The sequence below is a fragment of the Ammospiza caudacuta genome, chromosome 12 (assembly GCF_027887145.1).
Source record: "Ammospiza caudacuta isolate bAmmCau1 chromosome 12, bAmmCau1.pri, whole genome shotgun sequence".
Taxonomy (NCBI): Eukaryota; Metazoa; Chordata; class Aves; order Passeriformes; family Passerellidae; genus Ammospiza; species Ammospiza caudacuta.
The window spans coordinates 10,124,839-10,149,367 of NC_080604.1; the positions used below are offsets into that span (position 1 = coordinate 10,124,839).

A 24,529-nucleotide genomic window follows, 5' to 3' on the forward strand; every position below is an offset into this window, starting at 1 on the left:
TAAGAGCCAGGAGTCCCAGGCAGGGGAGCAAAGCAGCAGCTGCACAGCTGCTCCTGGGCTGCTGCCTCTGCGAGCCTGAGGCAGAACAGGAGCAGAGAATCGCTGAGGGGGAAAGGCTGCGAACCGAGCAGATGGGAGATGTAAAGACAGGAGTAAGAAACAGAGAAAACTGTACTTACCCCAGTGCTAGCTCACAAAACAAACAAAACCAAACTTTTAAAAAGTGCCTGAAAGCCCCAGGAATCATTCAGCTGAAGTGGGAGAGGACTGAGGATTTTCTGATGCAAACTGAATTCCCACAGTCAATAAATTCTGTCCTTCTCTCATGACAGTAATCACAGTGGCCAGATAAAGGCTGGGAGGGCACAGAGCACCAAGTGAGACACACAGATCATTGCTGGGCATGAAACCAAGCCTGGGTGTTCCTCAAGCACTTTGCAAACAATGTAAGAACCACAGACAAAGCAATGTGTTAGCAAGTCCCTTGTGCATTGAGAGTTTATTTGTATTTTTGTAATGGAACTGCACCATTGGTTACTCTAATTGAGGTATTTAGCCAAAATCCAGTATATAGTCATGAAAATAAGTACATTGCCTTAGAGCTATGTAAAAACATTGTACAAAATTTGTGTCCATGTCAAATAAATACATTAATTTTAATATTTATGTAAAGAAACATGACTTGGATACTCTTGTGGTTAAGAAAAAAAAGACAACTGGCTCTTTCACATATTTTAGGCAAACATTCAGCTTTACATTAAACAGACCTCAAACTGAAGCTTAGGTAACAGGTCAAATACAAATGTAGAAACTTAAAAGTGCCAACAAACAAGATAATTCAAGTACAGTAAATGTTAAAAAATATATGTATTTATTTAAATTTTCAGATGGTTCCAACAGGGACGGGCCATCAGGGATTAAATAGAACATGAAAACATCTGAGATAACAAGAACAAGAAACATTTTGTTCCAGAATAAAATAGAAATCATTAATCCAACGTTTTAGAAACAGAGAAGTCCACAGCAACTTAGAAAAAGAGACTTAAGAGTTCATTTCTGTTCTGAATATGGCCTGGAAGAATCACAGCAGCTATCCCAGCCACCAGGTGATAATGACTTTTCTGTATCCATGCTCTGATTGTAGGCAGATAGAAAATAATTGCTCCCTTCCTGGTTTTGATTTGCAGGAGAAATTGGGTATGTTGTTCCCAGAAAAGTCTGATGAGTGAGGACACTAAAGTGGCTGAACTGATGGAACATGTTTAATTGTCTGCTATAAACCTGGAAGTTACTGAAAGGAGTTTGTTCAGCTGCATTGTGTTTTTCTCCTTCAGCAGAGCATGTTGTAGAAACTGGAGTAATTGGCTGCTTCTCTTCCAAGTCAGTTTTGTAAGTCTTTTCCCCAAGGCCAGTTTGTGCTTCAGGAGGTAACTCTGTAACTGATAAGCAGCTCACTTTAGCATCTACTCCATGTGGGCCCTTGGCCTCTGGCTGCAAAGCTTCCACATGAGTATCATACTTAGAGGCACCACTGCAGATTTCTATTTCTGCCAATTCATCCCCTGAATCCAGAGACATGTCCTCCTCATCCTTCTCATCCTTTTCTACAAGAACTACATTAAAAGAGAGAGAAAGTTCTATTCTATTGAAATATAAACTTTGGTTTAAAAGGCCATACACTACTCACAGTGTTACACTTCAGGTCTGCCAGTCCAACAGCACTTTAAGTCTTGGTCTTCTGCCACTTGAGTTCACTTACTCAACACACACACTCAACCCTCTGTGGGAGTGTCCAGTTATTGGTGCTAAAAGCTTCTGCACACCGTGCTCATATTTAGTGCTGGGCAATCCCAACTCCCAGCTCCAAAGGGGACAATGTCAAAACAGCATCTAAAGTTACACAGCAGGTGAGTATTTGATCAGACAATTAAAGGAGTACAATTACTGACATCTCAGTACAGTTTATCTACTCTAAGTAGATAAAGCAGGAAGTGACAAGTTTATCCTTTCCCTGATGCCCTGTCTAGTGCCTCAAATACCACATCAGCCTGTACTTCTGTGTTGAAGGTCTCCATCCCCACTGCTTTTCCCCCACCATTTCAAACACCTTGAGAGTTGAGTTTTCCTTGCCAGCTGCAGTGGCTGTTGACCAGAGTCAAGGCACACTGTCCCAGCACCTCTACCCCACACGTGCACTTTAGAAAGGAAAGTTTAAGTGTGTTTGACCTCACCTGATTGTCTTTGGCCAGCACTGCCAGCAGCAAGGTTGTTCTGCTCAGTATCAGAGCTGTGAAACCCCACAAGATTTTTAAAGTTATGCATAAAGTCATCAACAGCAGCAACCACGATGCCATTATCAACGTAACTCGAGAGAGTCTTGAGATTCTTTTCTAAATACATACAAGAGGAGTTTGTATTAATATTTAGCACCTGTTATCAAAAAAGGGAGCGAGGTATTCACAACTGTGGGGTTTACCTGTTAGGAAGACAACATGTCTCTGCTGTATGTTTTGAGCTTGAAGCCTGATGAGACACTCAAGTTCTGGAGCATTTCGAGTTTGAGAGTCACAGTTATGGTAAGACAGAATCTCAACCAAGTTCTTCTTTTGGTAGGTGTTCAGAAGGGTGAGCAGGTTCAGGGCATTGGCATTCATCCTGCAGCGGGGGGCAAAGCTCACTATTAGAAACAATTTAAGGCCAGTCTATACAGCAACAGACAAACATAAGAGTAAGTTCTACTGAAGTGTTTTTGATGGCATAATGAAAAATGAAGCATTTTAACAGCTGCTATTATAGAATCTTACTTACCTCCCCAGCTCTTTCAGCTTTTTTTGTATTTTGCAGTGGACTTTCCATTGCCATTTCCCATCTGGGGTATTGAGATCCTCCAGAAATGTTAGGAACTGTTTCAGTTTATCTGTTGTAGAGATATTGAATAAAAGTTCAATTTTGCGGTATGTAGACTGAAAATACTGCTTCAGTGTGTACAAAAAGCTGTTTCCTGTTTTCACCACAGTACAGTCACACAACTACAAACAGCAGCCACTTACTTCAAAGTTTTATTCCATGCAGGCTGGCCAACAGCAGTATCATAAAACTGAGCTGACCTCAGCATACACACTGTGCCTTACTAAAATATTGCAAAAAATTGTAACTTCATTAGCTATTCAATTTCAAATGAACAAAAAGTATATACAGCATGTTTGTGGATGGAGTAGTAAGGAATAAAAGGCTCCACAGATGTAACTACACAATGTAACACAAACTGAAAACAAAATATCCCTGTTCATGTGTTCTTCAAGAATGCCACTGGGCTGAGAAAGAGACTGAATTAGCTGAAGTTTTTAAAGAATATCACAAAATCTGGAGACCCTGATCCTTCACTGAGGTGAGTACAGGACCTCTCACATACTGACATGTCAGGATTTTAGTTCTAAAGCCTCCAGAAGGATCACACCTACCTGTAGTGATGGAGTCTGGGTTAAGGACAGATTCATCTGACACAACAAAACCCCCAGACACAAACAGGTCATGGTAAGTGCGATTTTTCACATCATTCAAACTGTCAACCCCTGCAAAGCTGACACAGGAGAACCTCTTCAGAGTCACCAGGCCAGGGATCTGTTGAAAAACATTTGAAATCAGAGGTGTAAGCACAGGGCACACAGAAAAAGGAATTACAGAACTCTCCTATCTACTAATGCCAGGCACCAAACTTCAAAACACATTTTCAAAACATTACTGTTTCTTCTCTTGCCTAGGGAGGTGCTCTCTCAGGAGCTTTACAGGAATAAGGTAAATGGACACTGAGCACTTTGAGTAATTTTACTTTCTGTCCAGCACAGGGTCTTAAGCTGGCAGGAATAGCTCAGGCCATCTGAAAGCTGCCTTCACCTCCTGTTGGAGCATCACAGAACCAGAACTACTCAGGCCTCTGCACAGCTTTGCAACTACTAACAATAAATATGCATTAGCCTGTGCATGGTGGTGGAAGAAGTCATGAGTAAATGCTGGACAAGACCATTTTTACTACAACCATTTTGTTTCTTCCAACAGCAGCTAAACACAGGGTACTGCTGAATGCTGTGCTGTTAGAAGGAAGCAGCCTTGCTCCACTTGAGCTCCTCTCACAATTGCCAGCAGGTTTCTGCAGTGCACAGTTACTTACGTGGGACATACCTTATGGATGAGATTGGCAATGTCTTCATTTTGGATAATGATCAACAGTTTCTCTGAATTATCTCCTCTTCTAAGGAACTCCTCTGGATGGCACTCTGTGTTCCCTAACTTTCTGAGATACTCCTGCCACCACAGAGAGAGGAGGCAAGGAAAAGGTCAATAGGTAGTTTGGTAAAAACAATGCCCAGATGACACCCACAGCAAGGAGGTTTTCCATTCAGTGAATCCCAGAGGGACTGGCTGCTTTATCCCTCCCAGAAATTAATCAGAAGGATGCAGCAACACAGAGCAGCTGTTTCAGCAACTCAGTCATTCTATCAAATCACACACAACCAACTGACACTATCAAACTGCCCCAGTTTTCAAGGAAGACTAGAAGTTTACAACTTTTATCTTACACATTTAAGTCACAGAAGCACAGTGATTTCTCAAAGTTCTACTGTTAATTAGAGGGGAAGAGAAAAAACCCCAAAGGCACACAGAGTGACTCTTCATACATTCTTTCTAAAATGGCAGCTATCACATTTTTTCACTTATCACTTCTTTTTTTGTAAGCCCCTGGCAGGATCTTCAGAAAGGACCAACCTGCAGCCTGTTCTGTTTTCCAGCTCAAAGACTTACGTAAAAGCTAAATATAAGCAAGGCTACCACAAAAGCTCAGTGAGGAAACGGGACAGGACAGCCTATTTTCACAACTCACTTTCACAGTGAAAGTGAGTCCAGTTTCATACAAGTGGATTTCAAAGGCACTCTGTTCTGGCAGTAGAGAGAGGTTGAACTGAAACAGCTTTACCTTGATTTCTCTGCAGAGAACACTTTCTTCCTCTTCATGAATATAAAACTGGATTCTGTTTTTCTGTACATTTTCCATTATTTGGACAAAACCAGTAAATAATTCAGGCTTTAACTTGCTTATCAAATCAGAAAAATCTGGTTGAGTTGAAATATTTAAGTTCTTAGGGGACTTCTGAGTCTTTTCTGGTGTTCCCCTGAGATCCCCACCAGAAGTCTGTTCCTCTGGCTGAGCATTCCCACGGCTCGCTGTGTCCTTCCCTGGGGGCAGGCTGGCTGGAGGCAGCTCCTCCCCCAGGTGATGGCACAGCGGCTCCGGGAGGGCTGTGCCGCCGTCGGGGGCAGTGCTGCTCAGCGCCTCCAGGGCTTCAGGGCTGCCATACACTGCGGGAGGCTGCTTCACGCAGGAAGAAGCCAAAATGACACTGTCCAGCTTCTCAATCAGGCTCTCTACGTATTCTTGGACAGAAATCTCTGATGCCTGCAAACATATGTGTTCAGAAAGTCTCATCATCCTCTCCTGGGCAGAAAGGACTGGTGTGGACAGGTCACTGACATAAGGAATGTTTTTTTGCTGCAAAATTTCTTTAATCTTTCTTGCAAAGAGCTTATATTCTTCTAACAGTGCTGTCTCTATTACTGCACTAATGGAATGCTTAGCTGTAAAAGGTTGATCTGTTAGCTCATACTGATCTTCAAGTTTCTCCACTTGTCCTGTGTAATGTCCATCTTCTGCTGTCCCCTTCTGTGTGTCTGAAAATGGAGAGCATGGCAATTGATAATCAGAATTTCTCTGTCTATTTACTACCCGGGGGTCATTAGGAAGTGCATCCGTTGGTGGCAAATATTCCGGTGGCTCTTCTGGTGATTTCAGACCTACAGAAGAAGAGTTCATCATCATCATCACCATCACCTCATGTGTCAAAGTCACACACAGGTGATAGACCAAAACCTCCAACTCCCAGCCTGAAAACAGCATTACTGTTATGCCTCCCCCACCAACCAACTTCAACCCCAATACTCAAGTGTTACAGTCTGCTGAGGTACAGAAGCACAGAACATTTAACAGCTCCTAAGACAGTCAAACAGCACAGTCCAAGTCTGCTGGAAAAGCAGAATACAAGTAGTTTTCCCAGAGATAATGTAGAATAAGCACAACAGGACATACCTTCATTACAAATTAAAAATTAAAATACAAATCGAGCAGGGCAACATATGATTCAAGTATTTGCATTTGCTACTAGGTTAAAATGCTCACTTTTACAAAGCTTAGACACAAATGACCTCGTGGAGTTGGACTGCAAGCTGCACCTGATCTTGCAACAGTGAAAACAAGTTTTTTTTTCTTGAAAGGGGAGGATATCAGTCTGATTGATTACTGACACAGTTCAGTGGTGCTGAAAGGAGTGCTGAAAGACCCTCATAACCCCAGCTCAGTTCCTTCACCATCCATATTCAAAACTATAGTTTTGTTTGTTTTTAAAGCATTGACATTTCTAATTTGTGTTAATATGAGGCCAAACCAATATTCTCCACCAGTACCTGTTTTCATCCAGATTTCTGTATTAATCAAATACAAGAAACAACTGCACAGGCTACAGATGTGCTTGTGTACCAACAGGTGATCCAAGAATGGATGTATGAATCCAGGCACAAAACTTTAGAATATGTTTTCATTCCCTACTTGTAGGAACAGAGGAGTTAAAATCCATCTTACCTGTAATTGGGATAAGTTTCCAGTGTATTCCAACTTCCCCTACATTATTTGAGCAGGGAGGTTGCCTGAGATAGCCATGTTCTATAGGTGCACTGGGACAGGGACTGCAGCCTTCAAAGGTACTCCCAGTGCCTGTGTCCTAAAAACCAAGCAAAATGCTCATCTCAAAACAATTTCTTTTGGTTTTGCTCACTATTAAGTTTTTACATTCTGAGCAGCTGACAGAAAGAAGTTCACTGGCAATTCTGCTATCAATGTAATCCATTCAAACCTGGAAACATTTCCACAAGGTACTTCTCTGGTCTCCCATTACTAATGCAGTCCTGAGCACTGCTCTTACAGTATGGGAGCTCTGGGTGCCAAAGGGGAAGGGAGAACTGGCTGCTCCCTCACTCTTTTCCAGGCAGTTGTGTTGATACCTGACTAAAGCCAGGAGGCATTTTAAATAATACAGTTGAAATAATTTAAATTTAAATAATAAATTTGCTGAGGCACTGCCTACAACTAGTATTGGGCCCTTAAAAAAGCCAATTTCATCTCACATTCCAGATGGGTAGAGGCAAAGCAGGATAGAGATTACAGGTAGGACAAACTCATTCCTGCTGTAAGAATTAGGAACTGGACTTTGTGTGGAAGTACCAGTAACAGAGATGATGGAACAATCACTCTTGTAGAGTAAGGAGCTGGGGCACTGTGATCCCTAGGCACAAGGGAACTCATCTACAGCACTGCACCAAGAAGGCACATGAAGAGAGCTGAGCATGCAGTGAAATACTCAGAATTCTTCAACTCTGCTCCTTTTCTATCACAAAAAGAATAACAAACCATGAACAGACACTTAAGAGTGGAGAAAATTTCCACCTATGTTCCTACCAAACAGAAAAGCTTCACAGAAGAGTTAGTGCGTATCTACGTTTGCCTCTGTAGAAAAACAATGTTTTTTTCATTCAGTCTCATATGTAGGAAAATAATACTTTCACTGTCAGCATCTTGGGAGTTTCACTTACTTGTAAATGCAGTGTGTGCTCAAGGGGTGCTTCATTGGGTGGGAGCTGCAGACTGACATCCACGGGGTAGGGCAAGCACGGCACGTCAGTCTCCAGCATGGCCGGGCTCTGCGGGTCCTTGAAGGGAACGCTGTCAGCCTGAGCAGGGGCAGGAAGCTCATGACCATCTCTGTCCTGAGCTGGAATGGATTCATACTCATATTTCTGTCTCACATCCTCTTCCATCTCCTCAGTGCCCAAGGCCTGGGTGACAGCCTGCAGCAGCGCTGGGCCCCAGTGGCTGGGAGGGCCCAGCGTCTCCAGCACCGCCTGCACCAGCCCCTTGGGGTCGGCTGCGGCGTCCGGCACGTCCTGCCTGAGGTCACCCTCGTGGCCTCCGTGCTCAGGGTTCATTGAGAACACACAGTGTGGGGAATCCAAGCTTCTGCCACCTTACAAGAGGGTGAGGAGGGGAAAAGGAATCCATTGCTCAGTCTTAAAATACAAACAAAACCAGATCTCCCCACAAACATCTGCCACGTAGCCGCAGCCTCGACCTTTAGCGTCAGTTTGTATGTACACACGCTTATTTCAACAAAAATGTAGACATGCTTTCATCACATATTCTACCTCATTAATCAATGTCAAAAGACCTTTGAAGGTTCACAGAATTCACCAAGCAGGAATCCCAACCATGAAGTCCACCCTTTGCCTCCTTCATCCCTACATGGCAGTCAGTATCTTCTGTCCCCTCATGAGGGCATCTAAGGACAACTAAGATCAGTCACTTCATCTTCCAGTGATTCACACACACCAGAGTGACTGGTGCTTGATGGAAATCCCCTCTTCTTTGTGTCACCCCATTCCCATTTCCCCCTTTTGCAGGCGGCTTCTATAATTGCCTTGAGAAAATGGTCAGGGAAACAGAAATCAAAGGGTTTTTTTTGGCAGACCTTAAGTCAGAAGGTATCTGTGATACTTCTCTGAAGTTGGATGTAGATCACTATTTAATCTTATTAGGTTGTTTCTTTGTCCCACTAGACACATTACTGGCTATTTCAAAACTGAACTATGCTTCTTCCCTTCAATCTAAACTTCTTAGGTATGAACTAGGGTAGTGGACACAAAGAATTACAGCAAAGTCAAACTCTGCAAAAGACAAGACTGCTAAGTGTTCTGTATTAGAAAGTCTTTGGACAGCTCCACAGGCAAGTAAACTCTTTGAAAGTCTGCTTTCTTTCCAAAGAGGCTAAACATAAGCAACTTCCAGGAAAATTCCCCTTACCTCCTAAAAAGTGGAAACCTGCAAAAAATAAACTTTATCTCTATTGACAGATCTCAGGCCAATGAACCATGATGCATTAAATTGCCACAGCATGCAAAAAGATACTCAATCTATGATGATTAAGTGTTATATATGCTCTGAATAAAAATGTTTAAAGAAGAACTCTAAACAAAGACTTTCTTACCTTCACAGTGACAAATATTCTCTGAAGAGTCACTCATTTTTAGGTATTTCTGCAAATTTTCAGATTGTTCTTCCAGCTTTCTTTTCAGACCACTCCTAATTCTGGGGTCTTCAAAATCAGAATCTCCACCTACATTTTTCTTTCTACACTGGATCAAGTTAATAAGATCCTTGAGTCTTTCAGTATCATCATCTCCAGAACGAGGCACTCTTTTCCTGGCCTCATAATCTGAGCTGGGGCTGAAGCGCTGAGGTTTCCGGTTTCTGTCCAGCAGCTCCCTGGCTCTGCAGACGGGCAGCTGATAGGACTCACAGCTGAACACATAGTTCTGCAAGCACGTCTTGAGGTGACCTTTGTACCTCGGGGCAGGGTGCAGAAATCTTTTGTCATCCAGCGCTGGTGAGTACTCACGAAATATAAATTCTCTAGCTCTCCCAGGGCCGTGGTAGAGCTTTCTGAAGTACTCATAGATGTACTTTTCCACAACAGCATTGTAATCTCCACCGCTGTGTTTCCGGGCCTGGTACAAAGCAAAACGCAGAGACTGAACCAACTTTGTGAATTCTGGAACGATTTCCTTTTTCTTGTGCGAAGACATGGTATATGAATTTTTCTGTGTTCCATATGGACCATTTTTTGGTGCTGCCAAAAGGAGAAAAGGGAACCCACAATTAAAATCAAACCATGAAGCTATAAAGAAAAGACTAGTCAGCAATACTCTATGTTAATACATGCTGAGTGAAACACAGTTTGGAATGACCATGAAGAAGTAATTCAGGGATGCTATATCAAGAAATTTCAACAAGTTTTGCTTTCTTAAATATGAACAAATGAAGCTACAATGTCCAACATTTGCTTTTGTGAAGAAACAAGTATTTCTAATACCATGACCATAACCAATGCAAACTGTTACTCTTAGTTCACACTGACTGACTACAAAATCTTCACCAGAACATCACCTCTGTTTAAATAAACCTGCACACAACAGTGAGCAAACCTACCTGAGCCAGTGACACCTCTGGACTCTGGGAACAGAAAGAGCGCATGAAGCACACGGGACCGTCCAGTCTGGTGGTCTAGAGCACAAAAACATAAAAACAGTTAAAAAGGAGAGGACCACCCAAAGTCAATCTAGTACTCAAAAACCCACCCCTCTAAAAAAGCCAAAACAACAAACCCAACTCAAACACAAACCCAGAGTGTGCTTACCATAAGGGGACATCATCTGCCAAGGAGAAAGAAGAATAAGAAATCCTCTGTCCACAAGTGGTTTCACAAGGACCTGTTTTCAAGGAAAAAGAGCAAACTGCTTCAAAGACATTTGCTCACCATGAATACTCCTCTTGACTGTAAGATAATTCTGTCTTGGGCAGAGAAGTGCTCTGATACTTAAGAGTATGCCAGCTAAGGAATTCCAGTGAGACTGTGGATCTTGTAGTATGCCTGAAACTACTAACTAGTACAACTATTTCTAAAAATAGGAATAGTGAAATCTGTTGCACTCACAAGTTTCTCTTTCTCTAGTTTTTGAAGCAAACCCTCTAAGTGACTCCCAGAACGGGACTTCTCCACAACTTCATACAGGCTACAGTACATGCCATTCTTCCACACTGACAGGACACAAGGAGAGAAAGAGAATGTAAGGAAAAAAGAAACAAAATTGTAATTCAGAAAACTTGAAAATTCTGAATTTAAAGAAATTAAATGAGAACAATTTACCTTCTTTTCTTTCTTGGTAAGTTTCTTTCAAGAAGAATGCTGGTGAAATTTTTTTCTTCAAATCATCAATGCTTACAACATTTTCAACCTCAAGCTTCTCAGAACTGGAGAAGAAGGGTGGGGGGAGATAAAAAAAAAATAAAGACCTCTTTTTTTACTTTCTATATTCCTACGCTCACTGATAAAATAAGAACCAGTAAATACATGGCCTTAAGAAGAACTTCTTTGTACTATCTCATGAGCCAGGGGTGTTTATTCCTGCAGAGGAGTGTGTGCCACTTGAATGGAAAAAAACCCAACAAACCCAAAACAACAGAACAGCAAACAGCAAAGAGATGCTGACATTTGTGTGCCTGAGCTCAAGAAAGTTCTGGATATACATGACTTGACTCTTGTTTGATGCACTTAAGGCACTTAGTCAGTATTTCAGATTTTCATCTGAATATATCCAAAACTCACCAGTTTCTACTCCAAAGAGTTTTAATAGAGCAGTATTTTAAATTTACTGTCTAAATGGCAATACTCACAGCTTGCATGGAAGGAAAGATCGTGCTGCTGATTTTAGGGAAACGTGGCACACAAGTTTGCCTTTATTCCAAAGCTGTCCCCTCCACAATGTAACATTAGGTTTCTCTAAATTAAGATGGAGAAAGGAAGACTAAGTGAAACCACTTGCAGCTGTGACTGAAAGAAGAGGCTGCTGAATGTCCAGAATCAGTAGAGGGAAAATTTCATCCTAATACCAGACAATAATGTTAAAAGGCAACAGAAAGGATGTTATCGACCCTGTTATGTTTTGATCTGCTCTGAGCAGAGTAAAGGAGGTTGGTTTGTTACCTACACCTGTCAGTATAAGCACACCCTTGATGCTGATTTCTGAGGAATTATATTCTCTTTTCCTTACCTTAACTGTTAACCCCTTTCATACATATCAACTTTGCTTGAATGAGGTTCAAAACAAAGCATGACACAGAATCATATTATGTGAAGTGCCATTGAACAGGAGATTCAGGAACTGAAGATCAGTTCCTACCACACTCTAAGTAGGAAAGGAGGGAAAAAAAGACTGTTGATTTTGTTCACTCTTGGTTCATTCTGATAAAAGAAGATACACATGAAGGTGTCTGTTTGATCATCCAGTATCACAACCAGCATGGTTCAGGATAAAATTCAGGTACACACTCAGCATAACTAAACTGGTCAAACACAAAACTATGGGGGAAAATCATCAGAACCTTCCCTGTCTGTATCATAAAACCAAAAAATAGAATTCATTCTTACCTGTACTTCTATCTGCATGGAAGGTGTTTGCTCTAAACAAAAGAAGAGAGACAGAATGACTAGGCTGGAACAGAGAATTCTGACCACTGAATTTCACATTAAGAATAGTTTATCAGTCTAATGCAATAGAAGACTGGTAATTCCCTCTCTAACCTCCATCTACCGCTGCTGCAGCATCTTGTACTATTTTAGATACCTTGGTAACTGCTTTTAGCATTTCATAGTACAGTCCCCACACCTGGACATCAGCACAGGTATCACAATGGATCTGTGATCAACTGGCCATCTACATATTCTCTCCACCAGCAGAACACCAGTGAAAGGTTCAGAGACAAAATACACAGAATATTATTTTAGAGTATCAAGCAAGATAATGCTGTGAATGTTTCTATGTCCACAAATTTCCTCAGTTAGGTAAAACCCTTCAGTATTTGTGGATTCCACCCAGGCCAAAGGCAAGCAGGTGGGAAGAGCAGCAAAACTGCTTCCCACAGGGGCCACCCTGCTGCATAAAACCAATTCTGGCACCTCTTGCTTTGCATCAGAAAGTGCAATTATTATACTAAGTCCCTGTGACACATTCATTCACTTCAGCACTGTCCATTTAAATCAATGCTAAGCTACTGCCAACAGCTATGAATTCTTCCTGCTACATGCAGATCTTCCACAACTCATTTCCTAGCTTACCTCGATGGGGGCACAAACTTTGGTCCTTGCACCATGTCATCTTTGTAAGCAAATGAAACAACAGCAAAAGGACAAACATGTCTTGGTCTTTGCCTGATCTCATCAAAGCCGTATTCATAAAAGTAGTACTGGGAAAAAGAAGGGACAGTGTTAAATCAGAAGCCTGGAGCAATCATTAATTTCTTTAAATGATGGGATTTAAAATAAAGAAGTTTTTAAATGCTCCTCTCATAAGTATTAGCAAATACAATAAATTAAGATAGTTTTTTTAATCTTCTCCTTCCTTTATTAACCACTTAGATATGGACAGTACCTTCAGGAGTGAATCAAGAATAAATCATTATTGAAATGCAAAATTTACTTGAAAGTATTTTTGGTGAGAGAAGGGATTAACTAATAAAAAACAAAAAAATTCAGAGCAAAGTAAATATTGCAATGAGTTTTGGCGTCTATCCTTAGCTCAATCACCAATATAAAATGTTAATTTAGGCAAATTTGCAATGAGAAATGAAAAAAAATACATTCATTTTTTAGCCATCTATTTCACTGATTTACAGAAGATAAAAGAAGTTAATACTGAAGAGAATGCTTTCAAGCAAGGATCCTGAAATCTGCATACTTGGTGGAATAATCTCACTGCAACAGATTGTTGCAGTAAGAGACAGAACACCTGGAGGAACATAAATGCTTGGAACTGATTTCATTGAAAAAAAAAAAAAAAGAAAAATGCTATTCTTTCCTAGCCAACATTTTCCTTTTTAGGAGTCCCACTTAATGACCACAAACCAGTTGTACTTTTACACCTCAAACTCCCCAAGTCCTCCCTTCCAGCCCCATGTGCATTCCCCAGTTTTCTCCCATTCCCTCTCCCCCTAATGTTCAGGAGATCTCCCGAGGCTCAGGATGACACCATGGGAACAGCAGAGGCTGCCATGCTGATCTGGGACTTCCAATGCAGCACCTCTGGACTGCTGCACACACCCAGCTGCAGCTGCACAGGGAAGCTCAGGGGCTGTTCCATCCCCAGGGATTTTCTCTCATCATTCACAAGTTGTGTTTGTGAGGTTTTCTGGAAGAAGGTGACACAGGCTCAGCTGTACCTGAGTGAGCTCGTAGGCTCGGTAAGCCAGCAGGGAGGTGACTTTGCCTGCATTCTTTGAAATGTGACACTCGTGGTTCGGGGTGGGATCCAGCATGCTCTTGGCAGCTGATTCCATTGCTTTCATACCAGTGTAGTCATATATGCTTTTCATTCTTCCCTGTGAGAAAGCAGAAGAATTGTCAGCAGCTTTGTCCTGGAAACTGACAAATTGCTTCAAGTACCAAACAAAGTAAGAGCAGTGAAAATAAAACAAGCAATTAAGAAAGCTACTTCTGGAAGTACATTATTTTCATACTTTCAAAAAAAAAACCAACATATTTTTGCCTTCTATAACAATTTATTATGATTTATTTAAGCTTAATATCACTACTGGATTTTAAATCTAGTAGATGTCTAGTTTCTCTATACACGGATGACTGCACAAATTACAAGTAAGTTAGGTTAAAACCGCCTGTGTGTTACCAGTAAGCAATGTAATCCTTCAAGAATAGCAAAATAAAATTACCTTTATTATTTTAAAAACAATCACATCTCCACTTGCTCCAGATTCTAGAGGATTAGGCTGCAATAAATCAGCATACTTGGAGATATATACACCTGAGTATAAAAAGAAACCAAAATACGTTATGGTGAATGTTAAAACATTATTAGAGATTTCAAAAGCCTTACATGGGATTAAAGCTCAATGCACACAAAAGAATAAAGATACAACTGACACTCAAGTGCAAAGGTAAAATAATTTTGTGCCAGTTATTTCATAGATTTTACAGCCTCAAACACACACTGTCATCTGTTGGTCTGGCTGACTACCTCAGATCAAAGAGCTGTAACTGAATTCAGATGCTCTAAAAAGCATCCATTTGGCTTAGGTTCCTCTCATTCCAAGTCTGTATCTAACTGCTTGAGCAAATTGCTCCAGACCCTTTACCAGCTAAACAGTAAAAACTCACGTGCTCATAAAGCCTTATTCTCCACCTCTCACCTATTTCTGCTTTCAGTATTCACTTCTATATTCATTCATATTGGCTGCTTTCAATATTCATGATACCTCTGTACCATATTCCTCTCAACAGGATGACAAAATCAGTTCCTAATTTTCTATTTGAAAAGCTTTGCAAAAGAAACTTACTGTCTTGCACTCTCAAAACTCTTTAACACCTTCTGACTCTTCTAAGTCTCCAATTTATCTATGCTCTTCTTGGATCTGTGGATTCAAGAATTTTAGTTCTATCTACATCAAAACTGAGCTACTGTGTCCATGTGTATCTCTGAACGCACACACCTACAAACAAACACAGAGGCAGCCAGCCACACACTGCATCAGCTCTTTGCCCCCCCAGGGTTACTGGAAACACATGGGACACTGGTTTGAGAATTAGGTGTTCCCTTTGGAAAGGGAATTTAACTGAACTACTCAAAAACAGAGCTATGAAATAATGTTCTGATGTCCATTTCCTTTGCTAAAAACATCTTGCTGTGACATTGCTGCAGTTAGTGATATAAAAGAGACTGAAAGTTGACACAACTGCATCACATTATATCTGCCAACTGCTACTGAATAAGCAGCAGTTCTAATGAAAAGATAATTACCCATGGAAGGGCTGCCGAGAACTGAGAGTTTGGAGTGGCCAACCTGCAGCCCCTTTTCACATATGCTCTGGATCTAAAGAGAACAGACAGGTTTTTAAGCAAGGAAAGGCAGGATATAAAGAGAACAAACAACAAGAAATTACAATTACAGAATATAAATTGAGATTTAAACAAAACCCCAATCCTTACAAACAGAGGCAAGACTAGTCTGAATTCTCTATAAAACTATTCAACTGTGTAAGTTAAACTCTGATATGGAACAGCTACATAAACTCACCTGGATCTTAAAAAACCACACCCTCCCTATACCTCAAACACTCTTTATGAATATTACTTGCCTTTAATACAGAAAATTTTAATATTTGAAACAGAAGTATACCTGTCAAATGATTGCATGCTTAAGAAATCTCAACTCTATAATAGCAAACAAAGCACAGAAATCACTTTTTCCATCACTTTGATTAAAAGTATATGATCAAAGAAGAGACAGAGAAGACAATGACCATTTTCTAATATTACAGGTCACCTTATTGATGCAAAAAAAGAAGAAAAAAATACCAAAACAAAATGCAATTAAGGCATAAAATATTCCTCAATTGAAAAAAAAAACAAACCACAAACCAAATAAAAACTCACATGCCATCCAGAAAATCTATCCTATTTATAAAACAGAGCCTAAACCAGAGAAGATACAGAGTCATGTAAATGGAGTACCTTAAGTAGCAGGGAATAGAGGATTTACAGGGTGACAGATCCCTTTCCCATCCTTCTACACCTTCCAGCGCTGAATTTTGCAAAAGTAACTTTAAGATTGTGTCAATAAAACCATTCTGAAAAACCCCAAAGGCCCAAAAGCTGTAAGTGCTGAGGAAAGCATCTCCCCTGCAGGGCCCAGGGCTCACCTGGCAGCGATCCACCATGAGGAAGGCGTAACTGTCCAACAGCTCCTTCTCGGGGCGCCCGTCCCGCTTCAGCTCCCGCCGCTTCTCTGTGAACTGATCACACACAGAGCTCTCAGCACAGGCACACACTGCTGCTGCTGCCACACCAAAGTGCCAGGGTTTTAATGCCCCAGCTATGGTAGCACATCCAAGTGTACAAAAATAATCAAAAGATAATCCAAATGAAATCACTGGATGCTGTAATTAGATTTCGAGAACATTATACCTGTGGGAAATCCAACTGGCCTAATCTGCCCAAGTATTTGTTTTTTTTAAGAGACACTCCTCAAACAAACCTGTGCAGTAACAGTTTAGTTTGCTCTTTGTAGCAGAACTGGCTAGAACCATCCAGCCCAATGCCTCCCACATCATCTTTGAAACTCCAGAAACAAGACTTTTTCTCTTTTTAGGAGACAGATCTCTTACACTCTACAAACATTTTTGCAGATGCACCTCACTGCTGCTGAGGTGGTTTTTACCAACATTTCTCAGCTGTAGCCATGAATAATTAATGTAATAGCAGAAAATGCTTCAGTTTACTTCATAACTTCAAGATGATAATCACAGCAAACAAATTATATATTCTTCAATTACTTCCTATGTGAACTTCTGGCACTGGGAATGAAAACTTCATTTGAGAGTGATGAGAACAAGCCAAGGCACAACAGAGGGGCTTCACCCAAGGTGCTCCAATTACTGATCAACTTTAACTAAAGTACTTCTTGGAAAACAACAAAACTACAGAAATTATGGAAACTTCTATCAGACACATATTTTAATCTTAATTTTCACAGGAAACATCAGCCCCGTCAAGAAAACATTAAAACAAACTTCTGGGTTATTAAAATACATTAATAAAAATTAAGAACATTTTTGACAGCGAAAAACACACAGACAAGTGGTGCCAAATACAGTTTTTCCTTTAGTCTTCTTGGTGTACCTGGCAGGCAAAAGTCAAAAACTATGTAGTAATAAACTTGCCTGAAAAATATCTGCTTTCATTTCTGGGGATGTGAGTTTGCAATTAAAGACCAACTGCATAACTGAGAATAATGCCCAGGTCTCTGGTCTAAACTGAGAAGCACTGGCATTTGACTGGTACCTTACTGAGAAGCAGAAGCCACAAATATACTCACTTCCTTTTCCAACAGCTCACTCTGAACTAAGCTGGCTCTCTTGTATTTAAAACTGGACACTGAACTGGGATCCAAGTAGGAAGAATGCAGAATGTTTATAATCTCCTCAAATTCTCGAGACTCTGGAAGTACTGGTTGAAAGAGTGCTATAAAAGAGAAGAAATAAAATAATGAGCATCAATATAGATGTGAAAACATCCAAAGGTTTCCAGTTCACTGACAGTTTATGCATGAAAATAAATGGTTTGTGATTCAATTTCAAACACAAAACACCTAGAATACTTGGCAAATATAAACTTAAAGTTTATCTTAAAATTTCCTAGAATGACAGCATCTTTTAAAAATCACAATTGTGTTTTTTTAATATTGCTCTTGCACAGCTACTGGTTCTCAGAAGTTTGTAAGGGAAGCACTTCAAGTCTGAATTTACCCCTTGAAAAACATCTAATATGTACTGCAAAACACTGAAATTAAACTGCAATTTACTAATTAACTCCTTTAATTAAAAAACAGGAACAAATTGTCCTAATAAAAACCTCAACAGGAGTTTCATAGCTTGGCCCCACTTCAGAACTATTATGCGGTTTTGTGTTTGTTTGCTTATGGCAATTAAGCTAAATATGAAGAAATCCAATCCTATTTAAAGAAGACAAATAAGCTCCTATTGCTAAAAATATCAGGACCCCACTGCCTGTGCTCATGGTTGATGTTATCCCTTACCATACCTGCTTTAAAAGGAAAGCCCTTCATGTGCTGCTGTACAAATTCCCTCCTGGGAGAACCTTTACCTGAGTTCCCACAGGGAAGCAGCCACGTCCCCGAGCTCCTTATCTGTGTTTGGTGCCAAGGTGACAAAGGGATCAGAGGAGCAACCCCGGGGGAGCCAGCAGAGGATGGCAGTGCAGACCTTGAGAGTAGTGGCCAGGAAAAATAACATCTCTGGGGGAACTGAACTAGCACAACACAACAAGTGGTTTTTATCCTCAGAGTAACTTCCAAAACCCCCACCAAAAGCGCACAACTTTTACTGTGGTTACAACACTTAAGAACAATAGTACTAACCTCACCAAAAAAAAAAAAAAAAAAAAAAAAACAACAACAAGACAAAACCAACAAAAAAGCAACCTACCATTACTCTAACAAGAAATTAAATTTAATTCTATCTTCAGAATATATCCTCCAATTTCATTACGTAATATGGCAGTAGATTTAGGCAGCAATCTTTCCCTCATTTGCAGAAAAAAATTGCAGCATAAGCCTCAAAATAAAACAAATGTTCCTAATGAAAACCAAACTGTTCTGTGTTATTTAGTAAAAGCTGCACACTTTAGAAGGCAACACCTCATCTACAAACTGAAATCAAGCAATGATTCCAACACCACCACCAATGAGAAAGTGATTTTTGTAAGAGAGCGGAAATTATGAAAGTGATTTAGAAACCATCCTTATGTAACATCCTTTTCAGTAACCACACCTTCATTCTTCAAAAGCTGACAGCAGCATGGGAGGAGACAGAACTGAGAGTGAATGGAATTCTCAGCTTGGTATTACTGGGACTGAATGCTCTTGTACTGAAGAGATAAATGCTTATGAATAGAACAGAAAACTGATAGAAAACAGAATAGAAAACAGAAGCCTGCTGCAGGTACACACGGCCTGGGAAAGCACCCCCTGTTCCACCCCAGCCCCAAACATCCCTTGGACACTACAGCACCAACCCCCTGTCACACAGATCTGGGGTTCACACACTGCCAGCTCCTCAAAACCACCAGCTAAGGCAGAAGGTTATCTGGGCCAGCTGCCTGACTGAATTTCCTGTTTTCTTACCAGTGTTTACTGCACCTTATCCCTCCTCTCTCCTTCCCCCAGGACACAAGCTCTGTAAAAATGAGCCTCTTGCTTCCATCTGGAGCCCAAACAAGTGGAAAGCACTGCAGGGTGAGCTAGAAAGAGCCACCACAAGGCAGGCATAAAGTCTCACCTACTTTCCCAGAGGCAAATCTAGGAAGAGGGACATGATTACATTAATTAAGATCCTGTCATACACACAAATATTATCAACCATGCTCCTCTTTGTGTTTAAACATCTGCTCTGTGGAAAGCCCTGGGGAGCAAGATGAGACAGACTTGCCCTAAACCAGCAAGTCACTCTATTCTCCTGGTAGGGATAATCTGCATAAACTAGTACACACTTAGTGCTCAACACATTTATGGAAAAGCCCTACCTAATCATTCAATTATGGAAAACAGAAAATAAAAAATTTTATGAAGATGGTTGCAGTTTTTTCTTCCAGACCTCGAGGCACTGCAGATTTCATGTTCTCAATCAGAACATGAAACATCACCCCAGGGAGGTGAGTAGCCAGGCAATACTTTTCAGTTCCCCATTTGAGCTGAGGTGTTCAGGGACAGTGATGGTCTGAAATGTCAATGTCACCACAGCAGGGCCTGGACCTTACTACAAGCAAGGAGTGCATAAATAAGAAAAAGCTAAAATAAAACTGAGAAGTACTAAACTAGACCTTGTACAGCAGCCACCAAGGGCTGTGCCCCCAGGCAAACCATGAAATTGCTGAGCTCATCCCAGTCCTCCATCAGCTCAGAGAGCAGCCATGAGCACACACACATCTTCCAGGCTTGCTGGACACAGCTGATGGGGCTGCACTGCACCTTTACAGCCCTGGCTTAATTAAACTCTAATTAAAGTAGGGACTAACAAGCAGCATCCTTATAATACAAGTCAATTGTTTGGGGGTTTGCTGGCTTGCTCAGCACAGGTAAAAATAAGTAAATAAATACTGGGTTTGTTCAGCTTCTACCCAGGGCATGGGAATTTATGTAATTATTTTTAGGTGGAAATTGAGTTCAGCTAATAAGGACTAGTCAAAGGACAGGGACTGGACTGGATGTCTGGATGTATGTCATGCCTGAGAGGCTCTACTTTTCTTTCACAGCCGTCTGATACTTCAACTTCAGAAAGCTGAGATTGGAGTCCCTGGGTTTAATTGCTTTAAGTCAGAATGTGAAGACAGAGCCATCCTCCCTGAGCAATGCTGAACAAAGTTTGAAGGGAAGATAAGTAAATTAATGCTTTTCCTATCAGCTAAGCTGGCAGAATGCTAGCATTCCTCACACACAAGTGCTCCTGCTACAAAAGCTCCACTGAGCTCCACTCTTTTTAAGTCTCAATTTCTTTCAGTCTTCATTTTTTAAGACTAAAACAAAAAATCTGTGGTGTTAATAACTGGGACATTTTTACCTTCAGGACTTTTTCAGCCCAAAATGTCTTGTGCTGTCAACAGGCCTAAACAGTTACCAAGATCAGGGACTGAGAGAGTTCTCCACCTAGAAATATTGTGGAGCAAACAGCAGATGCACATCTCTACAAAAGAAAGGGAAAATCAGAAGACAAAAGAAAAGGCAAAACGATGAATTAGAAATGGGAGAACCTAGACCTTCATGCAGGTATTGCAGAGTTTCATGGGCAAAAGCAAGACCTTTTCCCCCTGCCTCAGCCTGAGAAACAGCAGGCAGTTGCTACTTTGACAGCCTCCAGAAAGAAACTCCAGCTTTAATCAACAAGCAACCCCTTAAAGGCACCGGCTGCAATGTCAGCATCACTGGTGGAATTATCCTTTGCTAAGGGGATCACTCAGATCGCTCAGCAAGTTAAAAGTGCTCCTACACAGATTTATCCTTAAAATTTGCTTTCCTAATCCTATCAAGGACCTCTCAAGTTTCAAGCAAACTTGGAAACCTGTGAAGATCAGACAACTGAATTAGAAGAGGCCAGGAAAGGCCTGAAGACAAATGACAGATAAGCTGCTCAATGGAGCATAACACCATTGCTAAACTCCATGTACCAAGAAAACAAACCTCCAAGGAACTTCTAAGGAGCAAAACAAATGCAGGCACGCCTTAAAAAAAATAATGTTGCAGCCAACTTCTCTTTCATTTGTTTCCTGAATTCCTATGCCAGCAAAAAGAATGAGAAAATCAGAAGAATTCTCTGTGCAAACTGATCACAGTTGTTAGGAGGTATCTTTTCTTCAGATTGCAAAGAATTTGTTGACTTTCAGTCTCTACTTAAGTCTCCAAGAGGGAAGATAAATTTTTCTCTTACATTTGGGCTTTTCAGATTCAGTTTTTAATTTCTTGACTACCAAAAACTGTTGCTAAAACACATTTTAGTGTTTAAAAATACTTTAAAATCCACCAAAAACCCCACCTCCAAACAAACTCAAACACCTTGGACAAGGTGATCCTGTCCATAGCAGCTAAGCCCTCACAATCAAGGCAGCAACTGTGTCTCAGGATGGTACATCCACAAAAAACATGGTGGTTTAAAAATCAGAACAAGGACAACGGCAAGGCAAAGAATGATGGAGGAAGCTTCCATATGTACTGCTTCATGCTGGGCTTTAGAACCAAGCCAAGACAGCTCTCTTGAGAGGAAGTGGTGTCATTCAGATTATTTTGCAATTTAACAAGATGTATTTAAGCACTAACAATAAGGATGCTGCAAGAGCCACTACCTATGGCATCAGATGATTCAGTGCTGATCTTCCAGTGCAGTTCCAGAACCGACTGAATTGCATCATTTTCCAAATGACAATGCAAATCCCAATGGCAATTTAGCTGTGCTCAAACTGCAGTTTGGCAGTCCGTGCTGTGAGAACAACACTCACAGCTGTAAACCCACCAGCACCGTGGGCTGAATGGAGCAGGGTCTGCTCTGAGACCTTGGGAAGCTCCCAAGCCATCAGAATGATCAAAATACCTGAGAGCCTTTCTGCAGGCTGAAAGGAAAAAAGGCGAGAATGGCTCAAACGACCTTGACATCAGCAAGTCAGTTTTTGAAGTAAGGTAAGAATGGCTCCCTCTTCTACCTTAGAGGCCACAGAAGCCTGTTTGAACTACACAATCCAAAGCTTTTGCACACTGCAGATGGCTCAGCATAGGCAAATGATGAATTAGATGATCTAAGAAGGTATTTTGCAGGTTTTCATTCACATTGGAACCAAATGCTAAAGTGAAACTCTAGATAGAGCTGGTTAAGTACAAACATTTCTGAAACACATTTAAACCACACTTGGGTGTGGCACACAAGACACTTCGATTGTTCATGAGGCACCAAGTTACATCCAGGTATTTTTCTGCCAGATGAATTATAAAAGACTTTTTTTCTCCAGATCAACCCAGTTCTTTTTACAATGAATCTCTGCCAGACTTGTATCACCCCAGAGCGGGGTGGCAATGGGAATGACCAGGAAGAAAAAGGGGTCATTACTGCCAAAAGGAATTAGTCTATTACTGGAGACAAAAGACTGGATAATGAAATAAACCTACCTTCATCTCTTCTTTACAGAAGAAAGCATTTCAAGAAGTTAAGATGTTACCCTCTTCTCTGAAGAACAAGAAGCCTATTCAAACAAGCACTTTTGTGATATGGACTAAGTTACTGACTCCATATTGCAAAAGGGCAAGAACTAAGATTTCAGGGAGGAAATCAGACATGTCTTCAACTCCACTTAACAATAACAAAGTTAAGAAGAAACCAGTGGAGTCTTGTGAAAAGCAAGAAATACCACAGGCTTTTAGAAGAAGAGTTACTCAGAAACAAAAAAACTCAAACCCTGGACACTTGGAAGCAGAATGCTTCCAAAGCGAGGCACGAGAACGTGGGATGCTCCCTTTCTCCCTGCAAAGAACTTTCACCAGATAAGAAGAGTCTTCTGCGATTCGTCAATGAAGGACAACTCTGCTGGGTTTGTTTCGTCTATCCTAACCAGGATTACACCCCTCTCCTTCAGGGAAGAGGTCAGGGAAGAGAAAAGCGAACCATCTTTGCTGATGTCGGCGTCCCAAAGAAACATCTTCTCCACATGCCAATGCACCTCCAGAAGCAGAGCAGAGATCAACTCAAGCCCACTCTGATCACATCCAGCTTCTCCTCCTTCTAAAGCAGAGATCTGAAATTCAAGCCGAGCCTTGGTTTCGGTTCATCCTCGTGACAAAATAAGTGAGAAAGAAAAGAGGAAGGGTAGGAAAAGAACGTAACATCCTGACACTAAAATCGGCTCCTCAGCAGCCTCGCGGGTGCGAGCCAGCAGAGCCTCCTCCACAGCAGGGCTCGCACGCAGCCGTGTGAGGTGTCCGAGAGCTGCCTGATGAATCGGATGGAGAGGGGAGCGAGGTATTAAAGGAGGGGAAGGGAAGGAACAACCTTTCTTTTCTCTGCTCTTCCTGGGGATCTGAAAGTTCTTCCTAACAGGCTGCTGGTCTTCTGAGGGCTTAGGGAGAGGGGGCGGCCCCCCGAGCACACCGCTGGGCGGCTGCTGCTGCTGCAGTTCATTTGCCGTCGAGATGCTGCTCCTGCGCTGGCTGCTGCTATTGATGCTGAGGTTTGTGGGGACCTTGTCCTCTGCAGCAACAGCAGTCACCAGCAGCGCCTCCCCAGCGCTACCGCTCTCAGAGCGTCCGCCATTTTGTGCGGTGTCCTCAGCGGCTCCCGCTCTGTTACTCTCCGCTCCGAGGACGCCCGCGCTGGTCTTCTCCATCCGCTGATGCTGCTCCGGCTCCATCTCGCCGCCACTGCGGATCACGGCATCCGCCATTCCCTCCGCAGAAGCGAGCCCGGCAGCCCGCGCCTTCTCTTCCCAGCACAGCGCCCCTGCCCAGCGCCAGCAGCGCCCGCGCCGCCCCGACTCGCCCTCCGCCCGCCTCACGGCAGCCCCCGGACCGCCCCCGCCCCGCCACACAACATGGCGACGGAAGGGGGGGCGGCTCTGCGGCCAGCCCGGCCCAGCCAATCCGCTCGCGGCACACGTTATAAATAGGGGCGCGGCCGGGGCGCGGGCAGCGCCCACGCGATGGGGCGGGACGGGCTCGTTGGGAGCCGCTGCTGCCGCCCCGGGGCACCGCTCGGGA

The 24,529-nt window shown here is 41.9% G+C and overlaps 1 protein-coding gene across 5 annotated transcripts; it reads right to left on the minus strand.

The window, feature by feature from the left end:
• Positions 1-508: 508 nt before the first annotated feature.
• TASOR (transcription activation suppressor) lies at positions 509-24,216 on the minus strand. Of its 5 annotated transcripts, none has more exons than XR_009275269.1 (24): positions 23,826-24,216; positions 17,600-17,745; positions 16,425-16,517; positions 15,523-15,595; positions 14,438-14,529; positions 13,931-14,089; positions 12,831-12,958; positions 12,144-12,175; positions 11,390-11,495; positions 10,863-10,966; positions 10,650-10,753; positions 10,353-10,425; positions 10,145-10,219; positions 9,144-9,785; positions 7,696-8,126; positions 6,689-6,827; positions 4,973-5,847; positions 4,180-4,302; positions 3,462-3,621; positions 2,809-2,917; positions 2,477-2,655; positions 2,232-2,390; positions 1,688-1,890; positions 1,269-1,439 (listed from the first exon to the last, which is right to left on the minus strand). XR_009275269.1 is itself a non-coding variant. In XM_058812757.1 (23 exons), exons 1-23 carry the CDS (start codon positions 24,214-24,216, stop codon positions 1,051-1,053), a joined length of 4,782 nt encoding a protein of 1,593 aa, XP_058668740.1. In that variant the 3' UTR covers positions 509-1,050. The 5 variants fall into 5 exon arrangements, 3 of the variants coding, with proteins under 3 accessions (XP_058668740.1, XP_058668739.1, XP_058668741.1); XR_009275268.1 differs by having other exon boundaries at positions 1,372-1,637; XM_058812757.1 differs by lacking the exon at positions 1,688-1,890 and having other exon boundaries at positions 509-1,439.
• Positions 24,217-24,529: the final 313 nt, after the last annotated feature.